At 36.8% G+C, this 27,243-nt stretch overlaps 1 protein-coding gene across 2 annotated transcripts; it reads left to right on the top strand.

Moving 5' to 3' along the window:
* Positions 1-20,975: 20,975 nt before the first annotated feature.
* On the top strand, positions 20,976-22,866 carry LOC149816705 (FCS-Like Zinc finger 6-like). 2 transcript variants are annotated; one of them, XR_016427569.1, is made up of 3 exons: positions 20,976-21,413; positions 21,866-22,035; positions 22,442-22,570. XR_016427569.1 is itself a non-coding variant. In XM_089986692.1 (2 exons), the coding sequence occupies exons 1-2, from the start codon at positions 21,121-21,123 to the stop codon at positions 22,596-22,598; spliced, it is 450 nt and encodes a 149-aa protein (XP_089842818.1). In that variant the 5' UTR covers positions 20,978-21,120; the 3' UTR covers positions 22,599-22,866. The 2 variants fall into 2 exon arrangements, 1 of the variants encoding a protein (XP_089842818.1); XM_089986692.1 differs by lacking the exon at positions 21,866-22,035 and having other exon boundaries at positions 20,978-21,413; positions 22,442-22,866.
* The last annotated feature ends 4,377 nt before the right edge of the window (positions 22,867-27,243 follow it).

Genomic DNA, 27,243 nt, shown 5'->3' with positions numbered 1-27,243 from the left:
GGTCAAGGCTAAGTCGTTGAGACTTGAGCGGTTATTGCGAATCATAGCCCTGAAGAGGCTTGCTCTAAGTCATGAAGACTTGAGCGGATGTTCAATTCATAGCCTTGAGGAGGCTCTTGCGATATACGCTAAGTCTTGGAGGCTTGAGCGTCGTTATTGCGAACTGCGACCCTGAGTGGTCATCTTATGTATTTGAGTTGAATGGATATGTAATTGCATTCTTACCAGACCATCAGTGGTTCTGACCCCGTTTAATGGGAATTTCAGGTGTTGTACCTGCGTAGCAATATGCGGAGCAAGGCGGTATCGAGTTCCAGGGTTTCTCTAGACAGAGTTGTACTGCTTCTTTTTATTGAACCGATATTGCTTTTTCAAGGAGTGATGTTGTAATAAACATGTGGTTTTCGATAAAATGGAACACTTCGGTGGTCAATGAGTTGCTTGGCCACATACCTAGAACGTGCTCGGAGTTTTCTAAAACTGACGACTCATTATCGTCCGATTCCGCTGCTAAAAGTTTTTCTAAGTTCCACTGCAAAGAAAAAAAAAGAAATGAAAATTTTAACTTATCTTTGTTTTGGAAATCTGGGGCGTTACAACAAGTGCAAAAGGACTAGGACAAATGTTGTAAGTATCCGATTTGGACCTGTATCATTTGGCCAACGATTCTGGTGTTTAGGCCTATACCGATACCCAAGTGTATCTTCTGAAACAACCAAAAAATAATTTAAAAATATTATGTGTCAATCAGAATATGACACATGTTAAAACCATTAAAATAATATTAAAAAATAAAATTTAAACTATTTTTTATACTTGTTAAAAAATAACCAATTCAAGTCAGTATCAAATCATTTTCTCGCAATACAATATGTATTGGCCGATGCAGGCCAATACGCAAACAACACTGTCAAACAATTAAATAAGAGTGGGTATGGTTAATGGTGATGAAACTAAGTGATCAAGAAAAGATCATGTTCAAAGTTCAAGTCCAAGGACTAAGTCTTAATTTAAATGTAAAGTACAAAACCAAGTTAACAGTCCCAGCCCCAACAGGGGTTGGCGTAGTGGGGGTGGGGCCTTGGCTGCTACATGGGCAGTCAAGGTTCGATTCTCATGGGCATCGCCCCTCTGAGCAAGCCAATGCGTAGCATAAGCCCTGATGGCAGGGTCCTAGCCTCAGAGTTTTACGCTGCGGGGACGACCGTAGGTATAGCAGACTGAGCCAGCGCAAGCCGGGTGCATTTTTTTTTCCGGTTATAAATTCAAAAAAAAAAAAACTTGTTTCTTATTATACAAACCCTCTTTGATTCCTGGCAAAGACACAATGATAAATATGAGATTAAACATTTTTCAAAAAAAATATTTTTTTCTTTCAAAAGTCTTGAGTTCAAAAACTTAGAGAAATGGTGAGTCATGCACATATTTTGGAATAAAAATACAAGAATGTCAATGAGTTTGTGTTTATAACAAGTTGGTTTTGACTGACACCTCAAATCTTTGCATGAGTTCATAGATGTCTAAGCAATTTAAGCACCAAATCTCAAATCTTAATTATTTGGGTTTGTTTTTTCTTTTTTATTTTTTTTGTGATGAGGAACTTGTCTAGGAATGGGGGGTCATAAAATTTTGAACCATTTATCCATTTGTGCGCATCAGTTGTTCTTTCTAATAAATCTTTAGTGTCAACCAATTGTCAAAGGCTATGCGACTTATACTCGGGACCAACTCGACGTTCTCAAGGCTCATGCGATCGATCCACGGCTTGCGCATCCTTGATCCGAGAAACTACAATCCGATTCGCCCAATTTCTTTCGATGTCCCGGGTCCTACCTGACACTTCGATCGATGCGGTTTCCTCCAACCGAGTCGGACCGGCCTAAGCAAAGCACAGAGCTGGCAGGAGATCTGCACTTCAGGGCGGGGCAACCAGCTATTCCCAGTAAGCCCAGTGGCCAGAAAGCAATACGAAGGGCCAGGTGACGTCAGTTTTCCGGTAAATCAGTACGGATTCCCGGGACTTTGGAAGTCATTTGAGAGTGGCCTCACTAAAGTGAGAGAGCAAAACCCATAAAATGATTAATTATAAAAATCTCAAATATCAACAGGAAAAATGGGAAAGAAAATTCGAGAGTGTATTTTTTTTTTATGACTAGGAACCCTCGCCTAAGCGAGGAAAACTTAGGGTGGGCACCACGACCACCTTGCCTTATGTGACCCAAAGCTACGAACACGCCTGTGTACCAGTAGGTTCGATCCGGTGCCTTCATCTCAGTTACGGACACACCAGTGCGATAGTGTTATCTTGATAAAATTAGTTTATATTAATAACTAATAAATGCTATTAGTTTACAGACCCAAGCTGTTTGGCATAGTGGGATGGAGCTTGACAGGCAACTCTCTTAGGCCGATGGGTAAGCTTCAAGAGTTTTACGCTGACATGGACCCAGACCCTAGTGCATCTGGCTGAGCCAACGCCGCTAGGTCTCTGCGTTTGATGCTATTTCTTCAAGAAAAAATAAAAATAAAAATAAATAAATGTTAGTAGTTTAAACTATATATATATATATATATATATATATATATATATATATATATATATATATATATATATATATATATATATGGGATACGTGGACTCCTCTTTCTGAGATACCCAAAAGAAACCAAAGCAGGTTATATGTTCCTCCTGAAACACGCAGGTGCGTGTTCTCGGGTCTGAATGAGCGCCACATATGTAAGCACGGGTGGCTCGTTTCTCCGTGTGTGTCGGCATCACTTAGCATAAGAGTCCGGTGCATTTGCAAAGGCTCAAGTACCCTTTCCCGTCATTAGCACCATAAAACAATATTTCGAATAAAGGATAAAAATGTCCTTCCGCCAGAAAGGGTTAAAATCATCATCGTTTTCTCCCTAAGGACTAAACTCCTCTGCTTTAACAGGAGCTCCTCGCAATATGTCGCCCTAAACATTCTTGATCACCCTTTGACGATGCACCACCTGCTGTAACATGAGCTCCCTTTGACAACACAACCTTTGACGTCGTCTGCTGCCGCAGGAGCACCCTTTGCCGTCATCTGCTGCCGCCGGAGCACCCCTTTGTCGTCGTCTGTTGTCACCGGAGTACCCCTTTTTGTCGTCTGCTGCCATTTGAGCATAGTCGGAGCACCGTTGCCACCATCGGCTGCATCTACCTTCTAAGTGTTTCTCCTCCACTGTCGGATTAGCAAAACTTGTGTCCTTTAGGTGAGTTTTGTTATGTAAACAAATCAATTTGTAAATCTGAATACTAAATCTTACAATTGGTTGTACTATTCATGCTAAATAACACCTATTTTCATACTGAAACAAATTGATTTGTACCTATCCACATTCTGGGCGTTGAAAAACAGTTAGCACGATTTGTTCTTATGAAGGCCAAACATTACAACGATATGTACTTATGAAGACCAAATTTCTACAGCGATTTATAAGTTTGAATTTAATATTGATTTATACATTTAATGCAATAGCGATTTGTTTGATGCAACAACGATTTATACATTTGAAGCAGTAGCGATTTACAATTTATGATTCATGATTTATACATTTATGATTTACGATTTACGATTTACAATGATATGTACTTATGAAGGGTGTGATTTGTATAACGATTTGTACGTTTGAAGCAACAACAATTTATATGTTTGATGTAGTAGCAATGTGTAATTATGAAGTTACCTCGATTTGTACTTAATTTTGTTAAATTGTATTACGATGTTTACTTATGAAGCCAAATATTGCGACGACTTGTAATGTTGGTGATTGTGTAATGAATGTGATAATTTGTAATAATATATACTTGGGGATGCAGTTGTAACATATAATGATGCAATTAAATTTATTTGTTGTGCAGGTTAGCAATGACTACAATTTGTAAGACAAGAAAGCCTTCATCGTTGGAGGGGATAACTCTTGGAGAAATCATCTGCCAATCCGATATATATATGAGGGTTATGTAAAGTACAAAAATATAATGAATATTGAGAATGAAAAAGACAGGAACAAATTGTTGGATATTTATTATGCGGAGCCTGATCCATCAGATATTGAAGATGAAAAGCAAACGAAGAAAGATGAGGAAGAACTAAAGATGATGAAGAAGAAGAAGGATGACGAAGAGAAGGAAAAGCAAAGAAACAAGGAGGAGGAGAATAAAAACTATGCACACTTATGAGGCAAAATGATTTCTTCATGCCGACCATGCAAAATTAAATCTATATGCACATCATTTTTCATGTCATTTGTCATGATCATCAGTTGCATCACACTATACTATGCATCGAGTTGTTATTTACCATGCCAATTAAAGAAATGACTTACCGTATATGTATGTTGACAATAACGATTCACGTGACAACGATTTAATGACAGCTACGACGTTGTAAAGCGATTTTAATTTTAATCGCTAAATAAACAGCAATTTGAATACGCAAATCGCCATCGCAATCACGCAATAATGTAAATGCCACACACACACGTTTTAATATCATAATACAAATATCTTACAAATCGACACTAGCAAACACATAATATGTTACAAATCGATACGAAAATTCAACATAATAGCTTACAAATTGATAGTAACAAACAAAACAGTATCTCGCAAATTTATAGTATGTTACTACAACCGTGATTTGCATTATACTATTCCAATATTTTTTATACAAAGGCAAATCGTTGTGGTCGATATAGACGTTATTGCATAAATTGCATAAATCATCAACCGGAATCCATGTCTCACAAGGCATATCAATTTTTGACAACGAGCGGGATGTAAAATGATGTTTCTTTTATAAATAAATGACACATATTATCGTAACAAAGGCAAATTGTTGAGGCGACTTATGATTTATGATTTATACATTTAAAGCAACAACGATTTATACATTTAATGCAGTAGCAATTTATAATTTATAAAGTTACCAAGATTTGTACTCAAGTTTGCTAAATCGTACAACGATGTTTACTGTTGAAGCCAAACATTACAACAATATGTACTTATGAAAGGCGTGATTTCTACATCGATTTGTATGTTTGAAGCAATGATTTGTACATTTAAAGCAGGAACAATTTATACATTTGATGCAATAACAATTTATACTTGTTGACAATAGCGATTCACGTGACAGCTATTTAATTATAGGTACAACGTTTTGAAGCTATTTTCATAGAAATCGCTAAATGAACAACAATTTGAACCAAAACCCTAAACCTAAATCCTAAACCCTAAACTCTAAACCCTAAATGTAATGCCCCAAAATCAAGGACTTGTAACTTTTTATGAAAAGTTTGAAAGCTTTGAAAATATTCATTTATCAGAGTTTTAAATAGTAATTTAACGGAAAATAGTGTTTGAAAAGCAAGTCCCTAGACCTTGAGCGCATTACAGTGCAAACTTTCTCTCACAAATAGATTTGCAACTCAATACATTTATTGAAATAAAAAGAAGAAACAGAGTTTGGTAACATAGTTTTAATAATTTAGAGTTTAATCAAAAGAGAGATTTTCAAAGAAACTTTATACCAAATTTATCAAAATGTCCTCAGGAGCGAAATGTCAGGAAAGAGTCTCATCTTGATCTCATCACGCCATCGTACCATCGCAATTCGAAACATCACTTGACCATAAAATGAGTTAGTTTCATGAAAAACTGGTAGGTGCATAAGTGAGACAATATAGAACTGAAATAAGTAATTTATAATAAGAGATGAGTTATATCAAGCATGTGCAATAGACCATGTAAATAAATAAGTATTTCTAACATGAACAATTGAGTATACCAACAAATAAAGGTTTTCAATGTAAGCAGTTTATTATAAAATTAAGCGAGCTATCAACTATCACAGGGTAAGAGTTCATTCCACATAAGACATGCACATTTTCACGGCAAGCAAATACATTAATTATAAGGTGCAAGAAATTACACAACAAGCAGTTTTATTAATAAAAACTGTAAGCAGTTCATAAGACAAGCAACTACATTAGTCCTAGTTGTAAACGGTTCGTAGATTATGAGCTGTAAGCCATTACATTGCAAGCAATTCTACTAATCACAAGGTATAAGCAGTGTGAAAATTAAAAATTATAAGCAATTGTACAATCAAGCAATTGCATTAGTCATAGATGTGAACAGTTTGTAGATTACGAGCTGTAAGCAGTCACATTAGTTATAAGAGATGCAAGCCAACAAGTTCTACAATACAACAAACACGAATAGTTTAACCAAGTAGTAAAGCGAGGCACATGCATCATATTGCAACTAGCAAAATGCTATTATCATAAACATTTAACTAGTACAAGCAACTAGTTATTACTAGCAAAGAACTAGTGTAATGCTACAACATGCATGCATAATTCAACGAGTAGTACACTGAACTATTGAGTAAACATGCAAGTCATGTCACAACACACACATCTCAAATAATGTGAATAGGTTAACTTATGTTTTGATATTAGCTGGCCAGGCGGGTACACACAAGGCACAAAACATAGAAACAACCGAGACCAGTCTGGGGGTTTATTGTGTTTTAGATAACCTGGATGGTTGTCTGAGTCTGCTACTAAGGGGATGACCAGTGACCAAGAGAGTAAATCCCCAAAGGCATAGTTGGCCCGTGGATGCATCCAAACTTCTACAGAAGTGACCTAAAAGCTATGTTTTGTAACCCATTTCTCCTAACTCTGATGACTGGGGAAGCTGAGTCTTTTGCCCGAAATAGCCATTAATGGCTTGTCCATCAGAGTTTTATACCATCTCATCCTCTCTCTTGGCAGGAGTCAGCGAGTCGAATAGGCACAATGAGGGTTTTTTAACCGTCGCCTGATTCTACATGCTCTGGTCTGCTAGACCCACTCGAGCATCGTTCCTGTGAAAGCAAAACCGTCACCATTAGGTGATTCATACGTGCCAGTGCACGTTCGAGGCAACTGCACACCTCTCACCCTACTCATTGCAGTATGCAACATACTTGTTCAAAAGTATAACCACGATGAGAGGGGTCAACTTATTATGAGGGTGAAAACATCACCATTTTGTTGTCTCAAACACGTGCCATTGCACGTTCGAGGTAGACATAGACCTCTCATCCTACTCATCGCAGTATGCAATGTACCTATTCAAAAGTACAACTACGATGAGAGGGGTATGGATTTCTCAAAGGTAATCCTCACAATATTGCTTTGCCAATAATACATGGTGTAGCCATTCAAGTTAAAACTTGTCATGCTCTGATCCTTTAGAACCCTATGAGCCTCTTGCCTGTTAGGAGAATAACAACATTATATGATTTTAATAATGTACCAAAACACGTTTCGAGGTTATCACAGACCTCTCATCCGATCATCGTAACACCAACGTGATGTACCTGTCCAAAGGTATGGCCATACCTGTCAAAAGGTACGACTATGATAAAAAGGAGAATGATTTCTCAACAGAAATCCTAACCCAAAGGTTTTGCTAAGATTCAATACACATCAGAAAACGCTCAGATGTCATATTCTCTCTTTTGGAGTGACGATACAATATTGCATGGTACGAGATCACCTCGGGTCTCTCATCGGATCATCCGAGTACTACCATGATGTGCATGTCTACAAGTACGCTACGATGAAGGGGTATAGGTTTCTCAAAAGAACCCCAACACAAAAGTTTCACAAAGATTCAAGGAATGCCAAAGTGCTCATTCATCATGTTTTATCTTTTAAAACCATAGTACAACATTGTGTCATTCACACATATGAGATCACTATGGATCTTGCATCCCATTTTACCTCAATATCAACATACTGCGCATTTTGAAGAAAACTGGATTCGCATAAGGAACCCCTCTTTTAAAGAACTATAGCACACTGACACAACTTCCATTGTTTTGAAAATAAGTGAAAACATGATATGAACGAGGTTGTATTCATGCAAGTACATCTTTACCACAAATGTGATCCTATGCACATTATAGCATGACAGCAAGTACAAAGCAACACTCGATTTGCGAAGCTGCACATCGAACATAAAGTGCATAAGCAGTGCATGAGGTACAAAACCGTACCTTGGCCACGAGGTATGATATTGTACCTCGACCAAATGTATATGCAAGCAAATAAGAGCACAAGTAATGCACGAGGTACAAAATCTTACCTCGGCCAAATGAATGTGCAGGCAAGTAAATACACAAATAATGCATGAGGTACCAAACCATAACTCGACCACATATATGTGCAAGTAAATATGCAAATAATGCACAAGGAACAAAACCATACCTCGACCCATAAACATGCAGACAAGTAAATACGCAATGCAAAATAAGTATAGAAAAATTTAAAATAAATCTAAGCATATATAGCATGGCCATTTTTATTATTTCAACTTAATTTGGTTCATCTACTGCCCTTTTTGCGTGACTTTACCCTACCTGGGTGGGGTTGCGGTTTTGCATATGACGGCGAGCATAAGTGAGGATGGGCTAAGGTGACAAGGCACGAGCATGCTCCGTTGCAAAATCTGGAAGAGTGGGGGCTGGCATCGTCGGTTGGTGTTGTCGGCTGACATCATCGATGTTGCCGCATGCAGTGAGAGAGCGAAGGAGAGGAGAGGGACTACGAGGTGAGAGCCTCCTCTCCCCTTGCATGTTTTTAAAACACCGGGGGGGGGGGGAGAGCATTTCGGGAAACCCTTAAAGGGTTTCCCCTTTTTTTCGTAAAGAGAGAGTGTGGCGCACGGGAGGAGAAGAGGGTTTAAAAGAACCCTTGCCCCTTTGTGCTTTAACCCTAACGGGTTCGGGTCGGGTCGAGTCTGGATCTAACCCGAGTCTGACTTTTTCTTTTTTTTGGTTTCACACTAAACCCTAACCCTAAACTCTTAATATCTTACTAAATACTAAACCCTTAATATACTACTAAACTCTAAACTGTAAACCCTGACCCTAAACCTAAACCATAAACCCTAAACCCTAAACCCTAACCCTAAACCTTAAACCCTAAACCCCAAACACTAAAACCCTAACCCTAAGCACTACACCCTAAAACCCTAAACTCTAAACCTCAACCCTCAACCCTAAACCCTAAACCCTAAACCTAAACCCTAACCCTAACCCTAAACCCTATAACCTAAACCTAAAACCGTAAACCCTAAACAAGAATTTCCAAATCAATTTGTAAGCTGATTCTGTATATCGATTTATAAGTTCTCAATAGGAATTTCCATATCAATTTGTATGATATTTGATCTTTGGCGTAAACCGCCTAAAACGTAAAAAGGTATATGTTATTTTATTATAAAATCTTTGGCAGGTCCCATAAGCATTAAACACTTCTGCTATAAAAGAAGCTCCTCACAATATTTTCCCCTAAACATTCCACAAAAAATCTTTGTCGTCGTCTGCTTTCGTCGGAGCACCCTTTGCCGTCTAGATGAGTTTCGTGTAACTATGTATTTTTATGATTTATGAAGTTACCATGATTTGTACTTAGGTTTGCTAAATCTTACAACGACGCTTTTTGTATTGTGCAGGTTACCAATGGCTTACATTCATAAGAGAAGAAACACTTCGTCGTTAGACGAGATGACTCTTGACGAAATCATTGAACAATATGCTTTGTATGAGCAATTAAAAGTGTACTACAGAATAATGATGATTGAGAATGATAAAGAAAGGGAGCAATTGATGGTAAAGTATAGAGCGGAGCCTAATCCGTCAGATATTGAAGATGATAATCCAACGAAGAATGATGAGGAAGAAGTAAAGATGAAAAATAAGAAGAAGGATAACGAAGAGAAGAAAAAGCAAAGGAAGGAGGAGGATAATGAAAAAAGCAAAAGAAATCAAGGCAAATGAAGAAGGAGGAGGAGGAGAGGGAAAAGCAAAGGAAGAATAAGAAGAAGGAGGAAGAGAAGCGAAGGCAAAAAAAGGAGGAGGAGGAGAGGAAAAAGCATAGGAAGAATAAGAAGGAAGAGAAGCGAAGGCAAAAGAAGGAGGAGGAGGAGAGGGAAAAGCAAAGCAAGAATAAGGAGGAGGAAGAGAAGCGAATGCAATTGAAGAAGAAGGAGGAGGAAGAGAAACAAAGGCAGTTGAAAAATGAGGAGGAGGAGGAAGATAAGCAAATACAATTGAAGACGAAGGAAGAGGAAAGGCAAATGAAGCAGATTCAGGATGAGGAAGAGAAGGAAAGGCAAAAGAAGGAGAAGGAGAACGAGAAGGAAAGACAAAGGAAGAAGAAGGAGGATGAGGAAGAGAAGAAAAGACATAGGAAGGAGAAGGAAGACGAGGAAGAGAAAGAAAGGCAAAGGAAGAAGAATGGGGATGAGGAAGAGAAGGAAAGAGAAAGGAAGAAGCAGGAGGAGGAAGAAAAGGAAAGGGAAAGGAAGGAGAATGAGGATGAGGAAGAGAAGGAAAGAGAAAGAAAGAAGTAAGAGGACGAAGAGAAGAAAAGTGAAAAAAAGAAGCAGGAAGAGGAAGAGAAGGAAAGGGAAAGGAAAAATCAGAGGATAGACACAAAGGAAGGAAAAAGTACAAAAGCAGAGGAAGAGGAGAAAAGTGTGACCAAGGTACATTAATCGCTACTGTATGTCGTGATGTACTGCTGTAGGTATTATTATATATAGTGATTATTATGTATAGCAATTACTATGAATAGTGATTACTTGGTATAGCGATTACTGTGATAGTGATTATTATGTATAACTATTACTATGTATAGCAATTACTGCGATAGCGATTACTTTGTATAGCGATTACTATGTATAGTGATTACTATGTATAACGATTATTGTGATAGCGATTACTATGATAGTGATTACTATAACAACAATTACTATGATAACAATTACTGTGTATAGCGATTATGAGGTTACCACGATTTGTACTTAAGTTTGTTAAATCGTATAGCGATGATACGAGCAAATGAAATGATGTTTATTAAAAGTGATTTGATACGCAAATCGCTCCAATCGACCACGATTTACTGTGATAGGTATTATTATGTATAGTGATTACTATGTATAATGTGACTAATTATGATTTGATATTTTATGTTACAGGCAGGTCAGAAGAGAAGCAAAGCAGCAAGTAAAAAGCTAAAAGACCGATGTCAGTGGCATATAGTTCTGTCATGGTACAGAAAACTCAGTGAATATCAGAAGGACTGATTATGAAAGATGTACCTCGGCAGCCTTCTGAACCAACATTATTTTGAAAATTGCATTATTTTGAAAATTGCTGGAACACCATGACCCACCTGGTCAATAAGTGGAACCATAAGACGAACACGTTCCAGTTTGGGGGTTTTGAGATCACCATGACCCTAGAAGATGTGACACGGATTACGGGTCTTAAGTGCCATGAAAGTGCTATCCTAACACGGGATTCAAACTATAACCAAAGGGACAAGTGCACGGCCCTTCTAGGAATGTCGACGAAGGAATGACGTGAGTATATTTCTGGTGGAAGTAATTCCTCATCGATGAAAGTTCATTTTTTCTGTAATAAATGGGAAGGCCGGTCTGTTTCATGTGTATCTGAAGTGGCTGACCAAGAGTTGTGTGGCTTCCTTCTTTATTTTTTTGGACTTACTTTATTTTTCGATTGTTCTGGTTCGAGAATAAGTTACTTATGGCTGCAGTTCCTAGAAGACTTATATGAAGTCGACAACTGGGCATGGGGTGCTGCTATGCTCACACACTTGTACAATCAACTTTACCATGCGAGTAAGGGTACGAAAACCGTTGGAGGATTTTGGCCATTTATTCAGGTATTTGTTTATTACATATTTAGTACTTGTAGACTAAGCTCGTTGAAGGTTGTAGTCTTATTAATATATTATTTTTATAGGCCTAGATGTGGGAACATATTCTTTCCTTGCGTCCTCAGTGTGGCCCTGCAGTTTGTAGTTTTCCCAAGATCGGCCAGTGAGCTATAATAAATGTCAAGGAGGAAAATGCTCAGTTTATTTTAGATGGTCTGCAATTAAATAAGGTAAATGGTTTAAAATCGTTGTAATGTTTAGCATTCTTAAGTAATCATCGCTTTAGGATTTTGTCTTCCTTAGTATAAATCGTTATCACATTTGCATCTAACTTTCATTAGCATAAATCATTGTAATGTTTAGCATTCTTAAGTAATCATCGCTTTAGGATTTTGTCTTTCTTAGTTCAAATTGTTATTGCATTCAACCTTTTGCATGAATAATTATGTCTATATCTAAACCACAATCTCAATTGTACATGTTGTGTGGAGACCGTATGGAGATAGGGAGGACGAGGACGAAGAGATTGTTGTTGTGGCTGCGAGACTATCTGTCTGCGATATTTGGCTCTTTAGCAAATGTGAAGCCGAGTTGCAGCATGGTAGTCGAGTACTCCTACAAGCTGGCTTAGGATAGTTGATACCAAAAGTGCCTGTGGTATTGAGAAGGAAGGTAAATAGTGGTGGGGTCAGAAACGTGAATTGGCACAAACGCTTCAGGAAACAATTGGATAGCTGGAACAAAGAAGGTGTTCGTGCCATACCATATGATTATAAAGAACGACAATATGACCTCAACTACTTCAAACAATATTGGCAACCTGAAAGTAAGGTCACTCTTGTCCCGAGCATGTCATCTTTCAACATAGACGTAATGTCCATCGTGTCCCTTTAGCGGATATTATGATTCCCTCTATTGCAGTACACGATCAAGAGCAAACACAGCTCCCAAAGGAGAATGTATTGTCAGACAAAAGGTTTGCAATGCTGGAGAGGGAGAATAAGGAGTTACGAAAGGACGTGCAAAATTTGGGGAGACAAATTGGGTCACTGGTTGAGATGATTACCAGTGGGTTTAATAAGATCAAGTGAACGAAGAGACCACTGAATAAAGACACTCCACCAAGGCAAAGAAAGAGATGATTTGTATGCCCATCTGAGTCATCAAGTGCCAGTGAATAAACATATTATATGATTTGTGTATCCCGATAATTCTATGTTGTAATTCTATCATTTTTTGTTGTAATTATATAATTTTTTCCTTAATAAGTGTAACACTGAAGTGCCACTGAAAAATTGACAAGACTACATAAACTTAAGTTTGTAATTATATAATTCCTTCATGATTTGTACTTACATTTGCTAAATCAAATAACAATTACTGGCTTAGGGTTTATTATATATTACGATTCCTATGATAGCGATTACTCTCTATAGCGATTACTATGTATAACGATTGTGAAGTTACCATGATTTGTACTTACGTTTGCTCAATCGTATAGCGATTACTAGCTTAGGGTTTATTATTTATGGCAATTTTTGTGATAGCGACTACTTAATATAGCGATTAATAGGTATAGCGATTATGAAGTTACCATAATTTGTACTTATATTTGCTAAATTGTATAGCGATTAATAGTTTTTAGTTTATTATGTATAGTGATTTTTGTAATAGCGATTACTAGGTATAGCGATTATGAAGTTACCACAATTTGTATTTAGGTTTTCTCAATCGTTAAGCCATTACTGGTTTAGGGTTTATTATTTATAGCATTTTCTTTAAGTGCAAGGAACATCGCATAACATTAGTTTAGGGTTTAGGGTCTAGAGTTTAGGGAAACGTCATCCGACACACTACTGATGTTATGTGATGTGTCATTCATTTACACGTACTAACGTCGTTTCGATGATACTAGCAAATGAAACGACGTCTTTTAATTAATACACAATGTAATTTATTTATTTATTATATTCTTTGGGCATGATTTTTGAAAACGGGCAGGACGTGAAATGACATGAAGATTAAATGAATGAAGCATCGCATAACTTCAGTAGTGTGTTCCGCAAGGAACACAAGATATTTCCTTTAACAGCATGGAACATGAAACATGCAACGTTTCATTTAAAGAAGAACCAGAGCTTTTCCTATAACCTGCTTCGTGAGCAATGAACAGAAAACCTTATATTTCCTTTAACCTCCTTCATCATAAAAGCTATATCGATGTCGAATAAAGATGTTGCGATTCAGTCGAACGTCCACAAAAAAAGGTACATTCGATTTCTTTAACCTGCTTTGTCTTTTTTATGGCGTTTACAGTTCGTTTATTAAATATTCAGCTAATTTCAGTGCAACATTCACAAAACAAGGTGCTAAAAAACTCAACAAAGTGCTCAAAGAGAACATCGATCAGATGCAAGATGAATTTGCAGAAGGAAACACTATCAGTAATTTTATACGTATGAAACCACTATCAGTTATACATTTACGTATTCCATGGATATGTATATTAACAAGTGCATATTTGTTGTAATCAGATTATACACGATTTCGTCATGTATATTCAAAGCAAGGGAACAACCATGTCGGTCCGCGTCGTCACTCCTTATTTTATGGTATATCAGTTATCTTATATGTTTATTTTCTTTTTTGATTTACTAACGTACCTTCATGTTTTAAACTTACTATTATTAATGTTTCATTCAACAGAGTATCGTCCACCGAATGCCATACGTGGTTGGATTTCTAGATGGACTACAATACTGGGGTAACAATGACCAAATGGCAGATTTTTGGTCAAGTGAAAAGGTTTGTGACCATATCGATTTGTAAGATGTTAAATCTATTTAAGATCTTGTTTTGATTCTTAATATCGATTTTTAAGTTATTAATAGGAATTTTTATATTGGTTTAAGATATTGTTTTGATTCTTAATATTGATTTCTATACTGATTCTAAATATCAAATTTTAAAATATCAATAGGAATTTCCAAATCGATTTAAGATATTGCTTTGATTCTTAATATCGATTTCTTTGTTGATTCTTAATATCTATTTTTAAGCTATCAATAAGAATTTCTATATCGATTTAAGATGTTGTTCTGATTCTTAATATCGATTTCTATGATGATTCATAATATCGATTTAAGATATTATTTTGGTTCTTAATATCAATTTATATGTTGATTCTCAATATTGATTTAAGATATTGTTTTGATTCTTAATATTGACTTAAGATATTGTTTTGATTCTAAATATTGATTTTTAAGATATCAATAAGAATTTTCATATCGATTTAAGATGTTGTTTTGATTCTTAATATCGATTTAAGATATTGTTTTGATTCTAAACATCAATTTTTAAGATATCAATACGAATTTCCAAATCGATTTAAGATATTGTTTTGAATCTTAATATCGATTTCTATGTTGATTCTTAATATTGATTTAAGATATTGTTTTGATTCTTAATATCAATTTTTATGCTGATTCTTAATATCTATTTTTAAGCTATCAATAAGAATTTCTATATCAATTTAAGATATTACTCTGATTCCTAATATCAATTTCTATACTGATTCTTAATATCGATTGAAGATATTGTTTTGATTCTTAATATCGATTTATATGCTGATTCTTAACATTGATTTTTATGCTATCAATACGTATTTCTATATCGATTTTTTAAGATATTTTATAATTGATTTGCAGATATTGATTCCTACATTATGGCAATCAAAAAAGCATTGAGTCTTATACGTGTTGGATGCACGAAATCAAAAAATATGGTTATACAACTCCTTACTCTATAACATTGGTGTAGACCATGACATTTTGCATTTGGTAAGTTTCTATCTATAAGATTACTGTATCTTGTACCGTGACCCAGAATTTACTTGCTTTTTCATAAACCACATGTTGGATTTTTCATAAACATGTTGGGTGTCGTCATTGGCCCGTGAAGGCTTCACGCCGCAGATGATGCTCATTTACAAAATAATGGCATCGATTGTGGCATCTTTGTAATGAAGTATATTGAAGCAATATACTATGACCGAGAACCAGAATTCACCGCTGTATGCTGTACACTTAAACATGTTTTATTATCTTATATTATTGGTGTAAGGGTTTCTATATTAGTCTGACTTTCAGGTTTTTTTTTTCAAGATGGTATACCTGGATTCCGCACAGAACTATGCAAAAAATTGATGGATTTTTTAATTGAGGAAGATACAAAACCCCAGATTGCAAGATTACCTAGAAAGCAATGAAGGATGCGAGGCCCCCAGAAGTAAGAGAAAGTTGTTTTAAACGTCTACCTGTTCTCAAGGATAACATGAAGAGGGTTACATTCTACTATTGAGAGAGAGAGAGAGCAATTTTTGGTTCAACATTCAATTTCCCGAACATGACAATTTTTTTGTATACAGACATTTGTAACAGATTTTGTAGACTGTGTATAAAAATTTTGTAAGATTGTGTATGAAATTCACATTGATCCAAAAACCAAAATTATGCACCTGACACACATGTGTTGAATACGTAAATCACCACCTCAAGCGCGCAAATCGCAACAATATAAATTTTGCAGGTATATATTTCAAAATCATAATACAAATATGTTGCAAATCGATACATCTTACAAATCGATATAATATTGCATAATATATTACAAATCGACTCTTAATATTGATTTGTATGCTTATTCTTAATATCGATTTCTAAGCTATTAATAGGATTTTTCCTCTCAATTTGTAAGATATTTTATCATTGATTTGTAGATATTGTTTCCTGACACGATGTCTACTATAAATTTATAGGATATTATATCGATTTAAGATATTGCTTTGATTCTTAATATTAATTTGTATGTTGATTTTTAATATCGATTTAAGATATTGTTTTGATTCTTAATATCGATTTAAGATATTATTTTGATTTTAAATATCGATTTTTAAGATATCAGTAGAAATTTTTATATCGATTTAAGATTTGTTTTGATTTCTAATATCAATTTAAGATATTATTTTGATTCTAAATATCGATTTTTAAGATATCAATGTCAAACTCATGTCATCGTTCCACTCAAACAGGTCAGGAGGATTGTAGGTTCCAACGTTGTAGTGTACGTCTGTAGAGTATTATTGCATATTGAAAATTACACAAGTTAGATATTGATAAGTTGCACGTAATATAATTTACATGGAAAGCAATATACTATATTACATACCTGTTGATGCGAAGGGCTTGGTTGCTTAGGGGTTGGTTGTTTCTTAGACATTCTCTTGCCAACCAATTTCAGTGCACCCTTTGTCCTTCGACGACTGCGATCAGAGGCAAATTTTCTTTTGATACCCTTCGCTAGGTGAATATTTACATCATAATCTATAACATTTACTCTTGACTTATCGAAGATGATGTTTACGCTTCAGTGCAACTTCTCATAAGAGTCCGGAGAAGCATGATTTTTACCTACGTTGTTTGATCCCATTTTCTTAGATTAGTCTTCATGAGCTGCAACAGACTCATGGTGAATTAACTGCACTTTTTCAAGTAATTTTCTTGAAACTTTTCTCATACATAAATAGGCTTCTTCGCTTTTCAATGTCAAATCTGCAACATGCATAAGTGACCTACATAGTTGTTGGTAACGGGAGACTATGTGACACTTTTTATCAACACTAGATGAACTGACATTATTTGTATTCAACAGTTTAATCTTTGCTTATCTCATCCATCTTTGTATTATATATGACTCAAGTATTTCTTGTATCTTCTCTTGATTAAGTGCCTTTAATGCATGACGACATAAAATACCTTTGAATTCAAACATTTTGCATGTACATTCAACTGTTCTATTGTCAACATTATATGTAACATGTGCTTCTTTCCTTTTTGATTGCTCTTCGCCCTCCCATATAACATGGTATTTGTGCATATTTCCATATTGCATATGTCTTTTTATGTTATAATTCATGACCTGTATAACCATCTTCTTAGTCCATTTAAATACAGTTAGTGTATATAGATCTGCAGGTCGCATCAATATTTTCATGCCCAAAGTTACATGACGGGTGTTGAAGCATTTCACATCTTATTCAAACTCATTTTGTCTAAGATCGTCTATGAAACATTGTTAAACATGAATACAAGGTTTTTTTCAGTGTGGCATACATAGATTCAGCTCTTTGTGTGCTTATCATACCTGCACAAAAATATTATCTTCCATATGCCAATGCCCACTTCTCTTTGTCTACATATAAATGTTGTAACCCCACACAGTCTTCAAGGTCGTACATCTGAATCATTTGCTCCCAATCAGACATAAATGTGACCTCATCTATGCTCTCAAGTATACACTTTCTAAACTTTTTATCAAACCCTGTCTTCTGATAAAAAATGTGTCCTATATTCTTTGCTGCATTTTAAAAGATATGCCACAAACATAGGCGATGATGTGCATATGGCCATACATGAGACACTGCAGTTACAATTGCATGATCATCATCTGTAAGTACAGCTCCAGGGTGCTTCTCATTCATTGCCTGTGTAAATACTCTGAACAACCACTCAAAGGTTTCCTTGGTCTGGTCATATAAAAGAGCATCACCTAATATGCAACTCCGTGAGTGATGGTTCACTCTGACAAACTGCGCAAATGACCACTGTTTCATATTAATCTTTATTGTCATATAAAAAACAAGCACATCATTGAAGCATTCATAATCTACTCTTGACTTTGAATCTGCCCAAAACATATTCACAGCATACCCATCTTCATCCAGTTGCATTGGACTAAAGAAACTAGGGTCATTGCTTGAATGTTGTTGTAGGTAATCAATCAAAGAACATATTCCTCCATTCTTCATGTTGTTTGATCTATTCATTCTCAAGTGGTTTCTTAGATTCATAGGTGTGAATAGAACATTCTCGCGACCACCATCTATGTGCGCGCACAAATTGTATATCTTTCTTGGTGCAATGCCGGTGCTATCAGCTATTTCAGCAATTGCAGCATACGCTTTAGTTACTCTACGATGTGACCTTAACATAGGAGTCATAAATGAAGCGGCTAATTCATGGTTATGATTATTGATTAAAGTATGAACTACATATTTCCCATTCAGAAGTTTTCTTAACACCATTCTCGCTGGACAACCACATCTTGAATCTGGCTTGCTCCTTGTTGGATTTCAACTTGACTTCTTCCAACCTTGCTTAGAACAAACATATGCCTTTCTCACCACAATACCCTGTACATTTTTTGCCCAAGAATACCTTCTAATACTGAAGCCAAGTTTTAAGGCATAATCATTATAAAATTTGTATGCAACTTTCTCATTATTAAACTACATTCCCTCTACGGGAACAGAGTCAAGTGTACTATCATGTAGACTTAAGGTTTCTGCACCTTTGTCAAGTGCACTGTCATGATCGTCTACCTCATTATCAAATTGTATTTCGTCTGCTGGAATATTCAAGTCAAGAGTGAATCCAATGCATGCACCCTTCTTATCATGTGCATCATTAGTGCACATATTCACTTCTTCAAGTGCGTCGATAGTACAGATGTTCGTTGCTCTATGACTTTCTAATGATTGAGATACATCATCTTCACTGCTACTAGTTGATATGCTTAATACTGTCATGAGCAAAATATCAATTTGCGTTAGTCAGTGCATACGTTTACTACGATTTATTCAAGATGCATATAACAATGACTACCGATTAGTTAAGCAAGTCAAAGAAACGATTAGATGAATCACAGTATCAAAGCAACAACATAATAGCTTACAAATCGATAATAACAAACAAAACCATATCTCATAAATCGTCACTAAAAAACATATAAAATCTTACAAATTGATATACGACAATTCAGCATAATATATTACAAATCGATATACAACAATTCAACATAATATCTTACAAATCGATATACGACAATTTAGCATAATATATTACAAATTGATATTAACAAACAAAACAATATCTCACAAATCGATACTAGAAATATCTTACAAATTGATATACGGCGATTCAACATAATATATTAGAAATCAATGTTAACAAACAAAATAATATCTCATAAATCGACACTAGAAAACACATAACATCTTACAAATCGATATACAATAATTCAACATAATATATTACAAATCGATATTAACAAACAAAATAATATCTCATAAATCGATACTAGAAAACACATAATATCTTGTAAATCGGTATACGATAATTCATCATAATATATTACAAATCGATATTAACAACCAAAACAATATCTCACAAATCGACACTAGAAAACACATAATATCTTATAAATCGATACGAAAATTCAGCATAATAATTTACAAATCGATATTAACAAACAAAACAATATCTCACAAATTGATATACATGTTACTATAATCGCGATTTGCGTTACATTGCATATACTGAGTGAATGAATGATACCGAATGGGGTAGAGGCCCTTACTCACATTTGTAACCAAGCATTCTTGTCAACAGATCCCACCACCTTACAAATATCTTCAAGTTTTTAACCATCTAAACGATAAAATCTACCTGCAATAATAAAACAATGCCTTAATAACACTCACGATGACATACATTCTTCAACAATAGCATGATGACATGAAAAGATACTCACCACACTTTAATGACACTTATTGAAATGTTTGTGCGTCATTGCTTTTTTCCATACTGCCTAACGAAAACGAAGAAGAAGAGAAGACTATAAAAAGAGATGGGCGACAAATCCCCCTATGATGCCTACCAATGATCGAACCAGTCGTTCAATTTATAGTTATCTCCACGACGTAGGAACGAGCCCACAGAAGTTTTTTATCTTAACACAAGGCAGGAACGAGAAGGCTGCTATGTGTTGTAACACAAGCTAAAAACAAAAGTGGAACGTGTAAATCTATATACGAGGAGCGAGAGAATATTTTCGTCCAAAGCATATATATCTTATGGAAAGACATTTCAGTCGAAAGCATATCTACCTTGTTTATATGTTATTTTATTATAAAATCATCATAGGCAACATTGACATATGAATTATTGCGGGTCCCAAGATATTCCTCCATATGCACCACAGGAACAAGCCAATTTGTGTTTGGGAGAACACACAACACCCTCTCAAAAGAAACAGAAAGGACGGTAGAGGTTCCTGGACTCATCGTTTTCTTAATCCCCCACTTCTTACGGACGAGACTTCCTTCCAGCTTCTTCCTCTTCTCCTTCACTCCTTCCACCTCATCCTCACCGGATTCCTCATCCCCTGAGGCCACCCCTTCTTCGTCAGAGTGAAAGAAGACAGTTTTAGAGAGAGAGAGAGAGGATGTTGCTGGGTAAGATGGCTCGTCGTCTGTCAATGAGGAGGACGACGAGCGTGACTGAATTATCGATGGAGCTGAACCTGGAGGTGCCTCCAGCTGCTGAGAACCACCACCGCCAGCAACAGCAGCAGCAACAGGAGATCATGGCGGCCGGGGGCCTTCCAGCCTGCGTGTCTCCGAGGAACAGTCGGAAGAGCTCGTCAGACTTCATGATGGAGGGGGTGGGCCATTTCTTGAGGGCATGTACCCTCTGCAACCGCCGGATCGCCCCAGGCCGAGATATCTACATGTACAGGTGAGCCCTCTCTCTTTCCTCTTTTTCTTTCCTTTCTTCCCCTTGAAAAATTCTTCCTTTTTTTTCTGTTTCTTTTGGTACGATAGTGGTGATAATAGGAACACTCTACTGCTTTTCTTTTTTCTTCTTTCTATTTTTCTTGATTTTTATTTTTTCGGTTGGGCTTGGATGATAGTGCGAATACTGTTCTTTGTTGTGTTTGCATGGATAGCTTTTCCTTTTTTTATGCTTTTTAACTGGAGATTTTTTTAGATGAAATGTTTTTTTTGTTCCTTTTTTCTATCTTTGTTATTTTGAGATTTGTTGTTTTTAGTTAACTTGGGGTTTTGGGTGTCAATACAATATAAAGCTGCAGTTATGGGGTTATGCGTCTCTCTCTCTCTCTCTCTCTCTCTCTCTCTCTCTCTCTCTGGTGTATATGGTAAGGGGTTTACTTACCTTGCTGTTTTCAGGAAAGAAAGAGTGAAGCTTTTATGCTAAGCTTGGGTCCTAATTAGGGACGCGGAATTGTTGGTTCATATGCCAATTCTCATGGTAGATATTGTTGGATGTTGTCTGCTGAATGCTGAAAATTTGAAGCTTTGGTCTTTGCTATAGTCCTTGCAACAATGGTTACAGAAAGGTATTGATCTACCGAATTAGTTTCATGGTTTCTATTTTCCGGAGTCCTTTTCCATTATCCATATTCAAACATTTATCTACTATAGAATTTAACAATGGATAAATTATCTATATATTTCCATTTAAACAACTAATATTCAAAATCCACGGTCAAAGGCTGCGTTCCCATTCTTTCTCTGATTTGTTGAATTCATTGATAGCTTAAGATACATGCCATTAGAGAGTGTAACTTGGATTGTGAGGCAAAAAATATGTTCTTTATCGACATTATTAATTATATGGTTGCCTTTACATTATTTAGATTTCTCTCACCATCTTTCTAACTTTCTTTCTGTTCATTCAATTTTACATGTTATGAATGGGTGCTGTATTTTTTGACTAATACTCTTAATTTTATTTCCGTCCAGGGGAGATACTGCCTATTGTAGTCTAGAATGCAGGCAGCAGCAGATGAATATCGATGAAAGAAAAGAAAAATGCTCAATGAAATCTATGAAGAAAGAAGCACCTCCTGCTGCTGCCTCTGAGACCTCCGGTAATGGAGACACAGCTGTTGCCGCTTGATGATGACAGTGGTGGTGGTGATAATGTTGATGTGATAATAGTGATCATCCATCATTCACTTTTAGCTTCTACCCATGTTATAAATATATCTATGTTTATGTACTTTTGTAATTAGGGTGACATTGTCGTTCAAGGAAAATGAAGGGCAGCTCCCTGTTTGCTTAGCTAGAAAAGAGCAGATTTCTCCTTAGATAGACATGCAATGTTAATGATCAAGAAGGATAAGAAGAGGGAAAAAAAGAAGGAAAAAACAAACCTTGTTGCTCTCTTATACTCTCGCTTTCCTTTATTAATGAATATTTTACTAAATTTGTGTCTTAAATCTTCAAGCCCTTTTTCCTCTTTGTATCATTTTCTCATACTTCAAAAATATACCTCACCAGAGCCTTATATATCTCTGGAAAGACTTCCCCTGTTACAGAAAAGGACTCCCGACTTGCCCTTCTCAAGCCTCCCGAGCTGCTCAGCAGTTCCCTAGAAAAACCGCCCCACGGCCAGCAAAACGCGTCTGTTGCAGCACGCGTCTGGCTGTGGCGTGCCAAACGCGCACACACTCGTTGTGCGCTAGGCACGATGAACCATGCAGACACGTAACGCACCCGTGCATCGTATGTGCAGGGCATCCGATGCACGCCCCTGAACCTGCCACGTGTCCTTGAATATCGGGCCAGCTCCCACCCCATGATCCGAGTCCACCTGAAGCTGTATTTGATCTGCAGTATTCCCTGCTGTGTGTCTGGTGGATCTAGGTGCACCCGTGTGGTGACACTTACCTGTATGATAGTGAGTCAGTGACTATCCATTTAGAGGGGTGTGGCATGTTTGACATTGAGTCAAACACGCTGTTACGAAGAGACTGATACCTGTCTATTCTTTTTAAACTACAGTTTTATATTAAAATATTGCAACATCTTTTTATTAAACTATTAAAAATCCATGTCATTATATCTTATTTTTAATATATTATCGAACCCGCGTATCTAACTCGAGTCATGGGCCAGGTCGCACCCGTATCATTGTGACATATGTTAACCATGTTCCAATCTTTTTCACCTTGTACTTTCGTGCTAACGCTCGTGACTGCCAGCAGATTCCATTTGGTAGCGGCCATTATGCTTCTGTTTCTATGTTTTTCCTTTATTTTAAAAGGAAAGAGGGGAAGGGGTGAAATCATGCCACGCTTTTCAATACTTGTCATGGCTGAAGCAGAACACGTTAACAGTACAATAAAACAAAAAGGCCGTTCTGGTTATTCACAATTGTGTTTCCTTTCAATATCAGTGAATTCCTTTAGCATGAAGCATTTAATATTTCTTCCGTAAGTGCAATATCAGGTGTATTATTATTGCATTCAACTTGGTGTATTGGTATTAAGGGGAATTTAAATAGGTCCACTTGCATTTAATAACATCAGCAGTACCACAACCCAAAATTAGCTTATTTAATGTTGTTACTGGTGTGGTGATCATCATCATAATCAATGGTAACTTAAATTGAGAACAACACTAATTGTTCTATTTTTTTCCTTTGAAAGACTAAACGAATACAATTCTTAAGTTTTTCAAGAAGAAAAGTCACTTTTGGTCCATGGCCGGGGATCAAAACATGATTTAGGGATATAAATGATAAAAGAATGGTGGAAATCCATTCTTGACTTGTAGGGACCACCATCCATACATATACATATAGTATGATTTAGAGATCGTCCAAACCATTGACTTCGGTTTCTTCTTTGGTTGGTGTATGAGATGATGCCCTTGGAGGCATTGTATGGCTTCCCTTAATCTTCAATTATTGCATACGACAGTGAACAGGGCCCCGTCCCGCTTCACCCGGATGAAGGGCGTGAAACGGGGATGGAGGCTGGGACGAAGGTTAAAATCTATCTTCGTGCGGGGATGGACTTACACTTTCCCCCACCCCAATCCCTGCCTTCCCCACCCCGCTCCATCCCCAATCCTTCAAGGGATGACTATAGACCAAGGGGAAACGGGGCTCCGCCTCTCCTCGCACCTGATTGGACCAGGGATGGAAGCGGGGGTGGAGGCTAAAATCCATCCCCGTGTGGGGATGGAGGTTCAGGTTTTGAGACGGGGCGGGGGTAGAGACCTTGTACCCCGCCCCGGTCCACTGCCATCCCTAGCATATGAGTGTGGAAGTACAGCCTCTCTCGAGGTAGATCGTGATCTTCAGTCACGTGATGAGATTATGACGGTTCTAAAGGTGAACATAGCTAAGGCCCAACAAATGATGAAACAATTATATGATAAGGGCGATTTAGACCATGCCTTTGATGTGGGTGATTGAGTTTGGCTGAAACTGAGGCCCCTTGGCCAGAAGACATTATTGGAGCAAGAACATTATAAGCTCCTGCCTAAGTATTATGGGTCATATCAGGTAGAAGAATTAACTAGGAGGCTTGTGTACTGACTTGTATTCTCCGAAGAGGTGAAGATACATCTGATTTTTCATATGTCTCACCTCACGCCATTCTATAGTGAGCCTCCGAAGGTTGTGGATGTGCCCTATGAAGAGATTGTGTAAGTATGATCAGATTATGCAAAGGCACCTCATTGAGTGAGAGCTTGATGAAAAGAAAATGACTCCATGGAATGAGAATTTGATTTGAAGAAAAGGTTTTCAGACTACGAACCTTGGGGGCAAGGTGAACCGGAGTGTGGTAGATATGTCACGGTTCATGTTTTGGAGCCAACACATATTTCTGGGATCTAGGATCTAACTCCCTAACAGGAGGCTATGATATTGCAAAGTGGGTCCCAAGAAGAAAATGTGGGGGCTGAGGTGGTGTGTGAATGTGAGAAAAAAATTAAAAGACACTTATCCTCTGATCCACATGAAGACCAGTACTTCAAAGACTGAGCGTTCACCCTCTTTGAAGAGCCCAAGCATTCGGTGCTTTCAGACCGAGCGATCTAGCTTCCTGCCATGAGATCCTATGTTGTGTTGCAAATCATGTGTCTAAGTTTTAAACATGAGAAAGACTTTCCCAGCCAGTATCTGAGTTGTAAACGAATCTCTACACCTACACAAGACCTAACCCAAACCCTAGAACCATTTCAGAACCTCAAAAATTGAAACCACACGTCCTGAGAGCCCAACATGCCTGTTTTGCCCGATCTGACCTATCCAGACTTTCTACAGCCTAACCCACAATCAAAGATCCATACAATACCATCATTTATGTCCTTAGACCCCATCTAAATCTTTTTACAAAGTCTATGAATCTTTTTGACCTGGTTTTACATCAAAACATAGAACCACACCACTACTCGATTAGCCTATTTAGCCTATTCTCTCTCGCCAAACTCCAAAACACCAAAACGAGAACCCTAAAGTCTCTATCGTACCTTATCCAGTGAGGCAAAAGTTCTAAAACCTCTCACCCATAGGTCTCAACCCTTCGTCTAGTAGGTTTGATCCATTAAAAACCACAGACATCTGTCTAGAGTATATGTTTGTCACTCAACTTGGTATCCTGACTGATCCATCTTCTCAGGTGTGTTTGATTCTGCCTGCATAGAGTGGTGAAAATTTTGAAACCACTACAATCTCTGATAAAGTGAATATCAATATCAATATGTTTGGTGCGATTATAAAAAAACTAGATTAGCAGACAAATACGAAGCCCCAATATTATCACACCACAATATTGGAGGACCAAATGTACAAATTTCAAGATCATGAGGCAAATAAGAGAGTCAAAGGACTTCAACAATAGTGTTTGATAAGAATTTGTATTCAGCCCCAGTACTAAAATGAGCAACAATGAACTATTTTTTAGTTGACTAGGATATTGGAATAACCCAAAAACATAGCAAATCCACCAATGGACTTACCATCATCAATACTACCAGTCCAATCGACATCAAAATAAGCATATATTTGAAATATAGCACATTTAAGAAGCAACAACCCAAATAGAAATATGTGCTTGATGCAATGCAAGATTCTCTTGACAGTCATCTAGTGCACTTATTGGGTTGATGCATAAACTGATAGACCATGTTAACCTCAAAGTTAAGTAAGGACAAGTCAGAGTAAGATATTAAAGAGCACCCAAAACCTGGCGATATTTAGTTCGGTCATAAAGAGGATCACCATCATGAACAAACAATTTTGTAGTGGATGCCATAGAAGTAGTGATTGGTTTTGCACCAAACATATAAGTATGATCGAGTAAGTCCAACATATACTTTTCTTGAGTCAAATATAAGCAATCAGGAGTAACCAACAACTCAATACCCAAAAAATAATGTAAGGGATGCAAATTCATATCCCAATTTTTGAATAATGGTATGTAAATAATTATGAGAGCTGCCAATAATAATGATATCAACATAAATCAAATTATACACTTTCAAACAATCTTGTCGTAGCACAAACAAGGATGTGTCAACACGAGAGCTGACAAATCCAATACTGTTAAGAAAAATACTTATTATTGGTACCATGCTCGAAGAGTCCATTTCAACTTATAAAGAGCCTTGTGTAATTTATAAACATGATTGGAAAACCGAGGATCAAAAAATCCCTATGATTGTGACATGTATACCTCCTCAGATAGAAAGATATGCAAAAAGGCATTATGAACATCCAGTTGTCTAATAAACCATCCAATAGAGAA

This window comes from Nuphar pumila, chromosome 14, assembly GCF_984573655.1.
Source record: "Nuphar pumila chromosome 14, dmNupPumi1.hap1.1, whole genome shotgun sequence".
Taxonomy (NCBI): Eukaryota; Viridiplantae; Streptophyta; class Magnoliopsida; order Nymphaeales; family Nymphaeaceae; genus Nuphar; species Nuphar pumila.
Note: the sequence above shows the minus strand (reverse complement) of the source record. Positions and strands in the feature narration are given on the sequence as shown.

Coding starts and splice junctions, on each gene's coding strand:
- LOC149816705 (XM_089986692.1), top strand. CDS start 21,121: ATGTTGCTGGGTAAGATGGCTCGTCGTCTGTCAATGAGGAGGACGACG. Junction 21,414..22,441: donor CGAGATATCTACATGTACAG/GTGAGCCCTCTC, acceptor ATTTCCGTCCAG/GGGAGATACTGCCTATTGTA.